Source organism: Rhinatrema bivittatum, chromosome 2 (assembly GCF_901001135.1).
Source record: "Rhinatrema bivittatum chromosome 2, aRhiBiv1.1, whole genome shotgun sequence".
Lineage (NCBI taxonomy): Eukaryota > Metazoa > Chordata > Amphibia > Gymnophiona > Rhinatrematidae > Rhinatrema > Rhinatrema bivittatum.
In genome coordinates, this window is record NC_042616.1 from 485,223,930 (window position 1) to 485,233,632 (window position 9,703).

The 9,703-nt window shown below is 45.9% G+C and overlaps 1 protein-coding gene and 1 long non-coding RNA gene across 2 annotated transcripts in view; one reads left to right on the forward strand and one right to left on the reverse strand.

Annotated features, from left to right (window-relative positions):
* Nucleotides 1–4,117, reverse strand: part of LOC115083338 (GDP-mannose 4,6 dehydratase-like) — a 492,002-nt gene extending 487,885 nt beyond the window's left edge. The window contains exon 1 of the mRNA XM_029587140.1: nt 3,642–4,117. Within this exon, the coding sequence (XP_029443000.1) occupies nt 3,642–3,710 (69 nt within the window). The 5' untranslated portion in view covers nt 3,711–4,117. The remainder of the gene's footprint in view (nt 1–3,641) is intronic.
* Nucleotides 4,118–4,128: 11 nt separating this feature from the next.
* LOC115085022 lies at nt 4,129–6,119 on the forward strand. Its single transcript, XR_003854693.1, has 2 exons — nt 4,129–4,459; nt 5,157–6,119. It is a non-coding gene; the product is annotated as an uncharacterized LOC115085022 (long non-coding RNA).
* Nucleotides 6,120–9,703: the final 3,584 nt, after the last annotated feature.

Below are 9,703 nucleotides of genomic sequence, written 5' to 3' on the forward strand. Positions count from 1 at the left end.
CCCACCCCACTACCCCCCTACAGTGGTTTGGAAGGAGCCGCATGCCGTGAAATGGAGGACGGCCAACGGTTTGGTGAGACCGGGGAAAGCGCATGACCTTGCCATCGCAGGATACAGATCCCCTCGGAGGTCTTCATATAACTCCAGGATTGCCCGAGAGCTGAGAGGATACCTGCTAACCACAACATCCTCAGGCATGCCCAGCAAGGATGTTCATGGTGGGAAAAATACGCTCCCTGTATATCTCCCTGCACGTAGCTGGGACCTGGACATCGCTGCCCAGGACCCAGGCCCCTCCACTGCGCTACCCCTCTATGCGCTGCTGGTACTTCCCTGGGACGTCTTGGTAGTGGGCCCTGGATCCTGTTCTGGTTCTTCGCCTTGCACATGTCGCATGCGCCAACGAGGCATGAAAAATGCAAGCATCGCTATTACTGACATTCACCAAAAGCAGTCAGGAAGCAGGAGCTGCTAAAAACAGCAGTTTTGATTGGTCCAGGAATGCTTGGTAGGCGTGCCTGCGACACAATACCGCGCAACGCAACAGCACCCGCGATACCGACATAACGCCAAGAAAAAAGCTATAGTTGTTAGCCATTACCAACCCGCGATATTATGTGATCCCTATGGCGCAGCGCGCTACCACCCCCTACTTTACGTTTACTCCGCCCAAACACCTCCCACCTGAATATTAAATTAACTGTTTGAATTCGCATTTTGCGAAATGGTGTTAGCGCACGCAATAACGCCGTAAAGCGTGTGTTAACGGCATTTCGCATTTTGAAGAATGATGCGGATTATTTGATAGAGGCAAAGGCCAGGTGCAGACAGCCGCCACCATTTTGAAAAAAATGTCCACCATCAGGTTCTGGAATCTAGGGGGGCACTCTGAGCCCCCACTATACCACCAGGGCTAAAATTGTAAGTTCTGGGGAGGGGTCCAGAGGGTGGGAGGCCATTTTCCCCAGACATTAAGCCCTGGTGGGGACTGGGGTTGGAAGAGAGTGGGTATTGGGGAAGAGGAGCTGGGGAGAGAGAGTGTTGGGAGGACGAACTGAATGCAGTGTGGTTGGGGGAAAGGACTAATGGAGGGAGTAAACTTTGTTTTAGTTATATGAGATGCTCTGATTGTATATGAGCAGCCAGAACGACTGCATTATCAACAAGACCAAAACACTCCCCAGCCCCTCTTCAGACCAGCTGCATCAAAGGAGAGGGACCTCACTTTGAAGAGGTACCAGCTGCTTTGTCCAGCTATGGTCCTGGCTCTCAGATTGAAGTTATATTGCCAAAGTGGCCCATTCTTGAATAAACAATGATGTTCAATGTCCTAGTGAATACACATGGATATCTGAATTTTCAATGTATGTATGTATATATATGTTTCAATAATTAGACATAGCCTGAAAAAAAAAAAAACGGCGGGCTGGGGTGTGAGTCTTGAAGACAAGGTTGAGCACCACTGGCCTAATGCCTCACTTAGGGGCCTATTCAAAACAGCACTAACATCTTAGTGCTAAACAAGACCATCAGCATGTCAGCCCAGCAACCTCATTAATTCTCACACACAGTGTTAGCGTCAGGGCTGCAGACTTCAATAAAAAGTAACCTTCCTCGCTGGCAGGCTTCATCAGTAGTGGCAAGCACATTCCATGCATTTGCTGCCCTCTCATGAATACTCACTGCTCTCCCCATTACCACAACAGGTTTATGAAAGTCTGTAGTACACTCAGGTACAGGGCATTCACCAACCACAAAGCTTCTAAGGCCCAAGTCCAAAAGTAAAGAACATTTAAAGCAGTATTGTTGGAATTATCAGGAAGGCTGCTCAGCATGTAAAAACGTTGCAGTAATTTTGTTATGGGTTTGACAGTTGCTTGGTCTTGCTTTTAATTCCATATACTATTCTTAACATAAAGCACAGGGGTAAGCTGCATAGAGTGGTAGTCACTGCCCTTGGCAGACACTTGGGGGTAACCTGTACAGTTGCTGCCATGGGAAGCTTGCCGAACAGACCGGATGGACCATTTGGTCTTTTTCTGCCAACAATACAATGTTACTATATACCCACTGCCACTATCAGAACGAGGGCCAGCACAGCCTTCTTCAAATCTGCAGCTCACACATTCATTACTTTGGTTATTATATGGAATTCACAAACTCAATGCACCCATTAATGACCAAAATTCCGACACAGCTTTAAAACACATTCTCCCAAAGTTAACAGAGCGGGCCGCAACTTACAGAACGTAATTTCTCCACTGGGTTGCTGGTTTCATATATAGTTATCATTTGCAATGTCTCTTCAAGCAAGTAGATTATGAAACTGGTCCTAGAACCTAACCATGTACCAGAGGCATCTCTTAAAAATGGCAAACCTCTGAACATCCCTTAACATGATATAACTTAGGGCAGGGGTGGCCAGCTCCAGTCATCAAGAGCCACAAGCAGCCCTGGTTTTCCTCAATTGCATATTCATTGTGAAAACCCGGCCTGCTTGTGGCTCTTGAGGACTGGAGTTGGCCTAGTGTATCCATTTAGGATTTTGTTTTAAATCCTCTCCTCCTCTTCCTTTTACCCATTTACTTTTGAACAGAAGTTTCAAAAGTGTTTCAGGGCAATATGATGCCACCAATTATAAAACCTGCCCTGACATTTTGTAAAAGGAAGGATTTCAATGCATCATGATATGATGTCATTTGTCAAATCACTGAAGTGAATTTTCCATAAATTAGTATATGATGTCAATGAAATCCACAATATTATTGATCAGTGGCAGGTGGCATATTTGAAGAGAAAAAAAAAAAATCAGTCGGCAACAGCATGCTGCCTTTGCACCCAAACTCTGAAGCAAGCACTTTTCTACTATAACATAACATTGTAAACCGTTTTATGTTCTACTGTAAATACTTTGAACTTTCTTTAGGCAGTATACTTTAAAAAAATAAATAAATAACGCTGAGAAGGGATCCTTGGATGCTATATCAGGTGTTTTTAGATACAGCAAATACAGTTATCCTATATTACAGTATTTACATGCCCCCCGCAATTATCCCAAAACATACATTTTTAACTTTGCACATCATCATAGCAATCTAAGCTAATGGGCGGGCCTTTGTGTGATATTAGTCGGGAGACTTTCCCCCGGAATATCATTATCCAAAATACTCATTCCAATAGACACGGCAACGGAAACGGTTGGCATTTGGCCCCTTTGTCTCATCACGGCGGCTGCACTGGCCATTATGCTTCATAAACGAATAAAGTGTGAACTTTTTTTTTTAAGTTGCGTGTTTCACAGCAGGTGGGTAGAAAATGCAGTTTTATCAGACGCAAGTTAGCCACTTCATGAAAATATGCTTGCCGGAAGGCTGCAGATGCAGTAAAGAAACAGGAGCGATGCTGCTGCTCCCGCTCTCCCATCCCTCCAGCACCTACTCAGGTCCGTTTCAATCTCGGGGTTACGCAGGCACAAGCACATCGATGCGTCCTACATTAATACCTACAGCGTGAGCCGGCGCGAGTAGCGAGCGTGCAGAAACCAGCAGAAGGCGGAAGCGCACGTGTACGGGAGTGAGGAGTAAGGACGGCTGCGCTTGAAACAAGAGAGGAGCAAGTGTCGGCGAGCCCGCCTGCCTTACCTGCCCCGTGATGCCGGTAATCAGGGCTACCTTCCTGGGCTTGCCCCCGTTGCCCTGTGCCTGTGCCATGCTGCTGCTGCTGCTGCTGTTGTGGTGGTGGTGCTGGGGGGGTAGATGAGGCGCAGGGATGAATGGTGAGAAAGCCGGGTTAAGAGGCAGCGAGAGGGTTGCTCTACTTTATTTCCGCGTTGGCAGGGGGCAAAGGCGTGACCGGCAGGATCGGGGGGAGGCCGGACTGTCCCCGCCCTCCCCCGGGACTAAATGATACGGGAGCCCCGCCCCGGAGCCGCTGACAGCGCGCTACACCTGAGAAAACCCCGGCAAAGGAGCCACGTGGGGGCGGGACGGCAGCGCTTCCGGGTCCCGCTCTCACGTACGCGCTGTCACCACAGGGGAGGGAGCGGGGGAATCTGCGCCCCTGTACCCGGGCCGCCGCCGCTGCTGGGGAGGGTCGGGAGTGGGGGGGGGGGGGAATCGGGCTTCGATGCAATGGCGGGGGGGGAGGTGAGGACGGAGCGGGCTCGGGGCCGCGGGAGGCGGAGAAACACCGGAGCCGGGGAAACAAGTGGGAAGCTGGAGAGAGAGAGGCGCCGTGACTGCAGCGGGAGCCGGGACAGCGCCAGCTACAGGAGCAGCGCTGACTCAATTCACTCGCGCGCCTGTGTCTGTCTGTATATGAGCAGGGGCCCAGCAAACTGGGGGCTGGGGGTTTTTGCTCTTTCAGGACCTTATTTACGTTGCTTTATTCCCATAAAAACAGAATTGGGGCCTTACTAAATCAGGTCTTCAATAAGCAGTGTTTCTGTTATATTGTTATGGTAAGGAAAGTTCAAAGATGTTTTGAGTATTTAACAGTGTATGTTCTTCTTATTTTGGTATTTATGTATCTCCCATTTATGTACACCTGTTTACTTTACACCGAAACATGTTCGACGAGTTCCTGCTCCAGAGAATTTACAGTTTAAGTAGGATATCTGAGGCCGGGGCGGGGATCAGAGACAGCGACACGCCCCTATCCTTGTGGAAGAAGCAGAATTTGAACACAGGTTTTCCGATTCCAGGGGCATCGCGAGACATGGATACACAGGGCCTGAGCACTGATTCCTTTTGACAGTGATACCTCCAACTGCTCTCACTCCCCCAGTCTAATTGGTGCTCTGAAGTAGTCAGCATAGAAAGCTTGAAATGCTGACAATTCCCACAGCTCCTGGGGTTCCCACTTGGAGCTTTGCAGAATGATCCATTACAAACCCATCATGCAGGCCAGCCGGTGGCCTCTACACCCCAACAGCACCCACTATTAGGCAGAAATACCAATAGTGCCTGAATATAATCTGCTTTGAAGTGCCTGAAAGGTGGAATATACTTGTAAATACATTAAATTAATAAAATAAATGACAATGTTGTAGTGTATGGGGTGGGGTGGAGGATAGTCTTCTCTGGCACTTTCAAAACATCTTTGTATCTCCTGATCATGTCACCTATTGTAAACAAGGGTCTTCTGTATGCCTGCAGGGGGACCTAATGAGGATCAAGGAGGTGGCAGAAGAAGCAGCATCTGTTGATAGTCTTGACGTGTCTGATTTCCTGTAAGATTCCCAAGTGAAAATCATTATCAGGCGTACTCCTGTGAGTCCTGTGCTGACCTTTGCTCTTGAACCAGAAAAGAAGTGAACAATAAAAATATGATCCATATTTAAAGATGGGTGCTTTTTTTAAACATAGGATTTCCGTGTTTCTTGATGATTGCAGAACATTTGAATTGACAAAGAAAATGTCTGTTGCTTAGGAAAAAAACATCTCTTCAGGGGCAACATTCACTTTGCAGTTTCCTTATCAATGTTTAGACAGCAGGAATGTTGCACAAGTTATAACATCAGATTTGTCTGGGTGCAAAGCAGGAACTACCTGAGATGAGGGTGTGGTCAAGTGGGAACAGCAATTGTTAGTATAACTTCAACCATTAAGAAAATAAAATATTTTTGCATGCACATCTGCTAATTTGTGTGTGCACAACTCTTTGAAAATTCATCTTTTAGACAGTGGGTGCTTCGTTATAATATTAGTTTCTCATGAGGAATGAATAATAATTTTGTTAAATTTTGTTGCTGGGGAGCTCATAAAAAGAGTCAGCATAATTGAAGAGTTTCATGTGGTATTTATAAGATTTGTGGCATACGTTGAGTGAATTGTTTCTTTAATGGAGTGATATGGTAAGAAGTGGATTTGTCTATGTTTGTTTCTTTTTATTGGTTTCTTTACCTTCATCTTCTTTTATTCTTTGATGCTATGTTGTTTGTCTATTTTGTCATTTTTTTGTTTGATGTATAAGTTGTGGGCCCATGTAGTTTGGTATATATCTAGTGAGTTAGTCCTAATGTGTGTATAAAACATATGTATATTTTGAATATATATAAATGAATATATGCCTTTTAAATGTTGTTGATTCTTACAAGTGTAATACAATTTGGAGTTTTATTTTGTGGGTTTTTGGTTTTTTTTTTGCAAGTCCCTTGATTAAGTAATGAAATTTGTTTTATTTTGCCGGGAAATTTCAATGTTAGAACAAAAGAAATCAGTGAAAAAATGACTGTGATAACACGATATTATGAATAATTTTTTTGTGACCACTTGAGCAGGGTTAATAAAAAAAAAAAAACAAAAAAAACCAGGAAAATGTGTCTCCCAGATACAATAATTTGGGAAATAAGTTTGGCTACTAAAAAAAAAAAAAAAATCCTTGCTAGCAATGATGATTTTCTTTACAACTGCAATTAATCAGTTGCTGTTGAAATGTGCAGGAAAGAAAGTGCAGAATGCTACCCTCACTTGCACTATTCACTCTACCAGAACTTGTACTAACATTTCTTACCCTCTGCCACACCTGTAGTACAGGAAGTGACCTGAAAGTTATTTCAAAGGTGTGGAAGGGAACAGATTAGATTACAGAAAGAACTATACATTCCTTTCTTTCCCATATCTTGGTCCGTTCCAGGATTCCATACTCTTGTCTTACACTAGAGATCTGCAAAACAGAAATTCTCAGGTAAAACAATTATATTGTTTGAATATGAAATCTTTCTTGTTGAGCCAGAATCTACTCAGTCTTCTTTAGTTATAAATCCTCCAAAGCTGTCCTGGGTTGAAAGATTCTCTTAAAGGAGACTTGATGTGTCACAGAGTAGATGTGCACTAAAAGCCACAGCAGTGAACCCCCAACTACACATCCAGTTTAGGATGGTTGGAAAGCTGTTAGTTCTGAAACCTGATCACGGAGAACATTTGTGCTGTGTCTGGATAGCAAAAAGATGGATGTCGTGCCGTGAGTTAGCTCTATCTATGAGGAGGCACTGAGGCAGATTTTATAAATCTGCGCACACGCGTACTTTTGTTCGCGCACCAGGCGCGAACAAGAGTACGCGGGATTTCAATAGATCCGTGCGTAGCCATTAAAATCCGGGGTCGGCGCGCGCAAGGCTGCCCAAAATCGGCAGCCTGCGTGCGCCGAGTCGCGCAGCCTGCCTCTGTTCCCTCCCAGGCCGCTCCGATTTCGGAGCGGCCTGGGAGGGAACAGAGGCAGGCTGCGCGACTCGGCGCGCGCAAGGCTGCCCATTCGCCCTCCCCTCCCTTCCCCTACATAACCCACCCCCCGGCCCTATCTAAACCTCCCCCCCTACCTCTATCCCGAAAGTTACGCCTGCCGGGCCGGCTGCCGTGCTCCATGTTCTGGTCCGGGGGCTGGTCCAGGGGCCGCTGTCACGCCCCCGGGCCGGAACAACGCCCCCGAAACGCCGCGTCACTCCCCGACACGCCGGGACTTACGCGCGTCCCGGGGCTTGCGCGCGCCGCCGAGCCTATGCAAAATAGGCTCGACGTGCGCAGGGGGGGTTTGGGGTAGGTTTTCGGGGGGTACACGCGTACCCCTTTGAAAATCTACCCCACTGTGTATAGTCCAAGACTGTAAAACTCATATATTGCTGCTCATTTCCTGAGTGAGGTAACAGCCAGTGTTGTTTATGCACTGCCTCCTTTTTGCAATTTGTGCTCCCTTCACCAGTATTGGGACCCTGCAGCCTTCCCTTGAAGGCATTTTTTTCCTCCATTCATCTTCACCTTCCTTTCTGGGTTAAATTCCTATCCCAGATGCAACTTTCATGTAAAAATTCAAAAGGAAGCATCCCCATCAGTTTGCCCATTTAGGGAATTAGCATTAGCAGTCTGGTACAAAGAAAAACAAGTTCTTACAAAAGGAGAGTTAACATTAGCCATGATGATGAAGATGTTATACTCAGTGCACAAAGCAGGTCAGAGTGGAACACCACATTTCTGCTTCGAGCACCTCTTCCTAAGATGGAGGAGAAGAGACAGGCTCAGAATCTGATATGGAAGATCTCTATCCAGAGATGGCCAAAATGACCAATTTTGAAGAGGGAGATTTTCAGCATGCATCATAGCATGGTGCACCCCCCTCCTCCCATCCCCCAGTCTTTTCAGAAAAATACCTTGTTTATACTAGTAACAACCAGGATGAATAATAAAGACAGATAACAGCCATTTCCCCTACCTCTGGTAGGACCTTGCCTTAGACTAGCTACCTAGCACCGAAAAATCAAATACAGGAAATCCTTGCCAAAATTAAAATAAAATTTTCAATCGTTGTAGCTGCAGTTTGATTTCTGTCCTTTTTATCTCTACATATTCTCCATCTTCTCTCAGTTCCATCGCTGCCTCCTCATTCGTTTAGGTATCCTTCAGTTATCTCCTCACATACTTTGATATCATCAGAGTGGTTATTTTAATATTTTGTAGAGATCCTCCCAGAACTTTACCAAAACCAGATTTCTATCAGAAGGCATATTCCATTGGTATGGGGAGGAAATGGAGAAGTTGTTAGTGTGGGCGTGTGGTTCCCTCATGTGAAGCCTAGACTAGTATGCTCTCAGAGTATATATACCCTTGCCACCATCTTAGGATGTGAAACTTTTAGTGGACCCTTCCAGGGATAGCATGTCCAGTGTGGTTCCCTAGTTTTGTTTATTTTTTCAGGAGGAAGGCCTCTGGGGTCTCTGGATTGATACCTGGGTTCAGAAAGGAGACAGAGAACTTTCACCATTTTGCAGGTTTGTGTCTGAAGCCTTGCAGACCATGTGAGAATCTGAGAATTCTTGTGTTTGTGAGATTGGAGATTTTCCACCCTCCTCATCTCATGTTTTGATTTCCCTTTTTGAGTCTTTTACTTTTCCACATACATGAGTACTCAACCTGAGGCTTGGTAGCTGTAAACTGAGGGAATCGTGTTTCTTAGCCAGAGAATATGGGTGAACTGTAAGGAGGTCTGAAGACGAGTGAGTTTTCATCCATTCCTGGATGAAGGAGGATGAGAGGAGGAGTCAGTTTGGACCTAGGAGTAGGTTCACCTTCATTTCAAGGAGAAGAGAAGTATAAAAGTGTTTCTCAAGTACCATCAGTAAAAAGAAGAACTTTTAGGAGAGGAAAGAGTTATTTGGATTGTGTCTATGATAGTAAAGATGTGAATCGGAACCGGTATCGGTTCGGATTCCGGTTACGATTCACATCGTGAAATTTTTATCTTGCAGTCCGATCGTTTTTTTTTTATCGGCTGCGCCCGAGCCGATAACCAAAAAATACAGCCAACTCTTTAAAATGAGTTTGCTAGTATTCCCCCCACCCTCCGGACCCCCCCCCCCAAACATTTTTAAATACCTGGTGGTCCAGCGGGGGTCCAGGGAGCATTCTCCCGCGCTCGGGCCGTCGGCTGCCAGTAAACAAAATGGCGCCGATGGCCCTTTGCCCTTAGCATGTGACAGGGTATCCGTGACATTGGCCGGTCCCTGTCACATGGTAGGAGCAATGGACGGCCGGCGCCATCTTTAAAAATGGTGTGGGCCATCCAGTGTACTACGCTATCCTGCTAAATGTGTCATTAAATCCTCTGGCAATACCTTTTGTGTTTTTATAACCCTGAACAGCTTAGGCAGTTTTTGAGTTCCAAGGAGCAGAACCCCAACAGCAAATAACCGTGCATGAAGTATAATATGGAA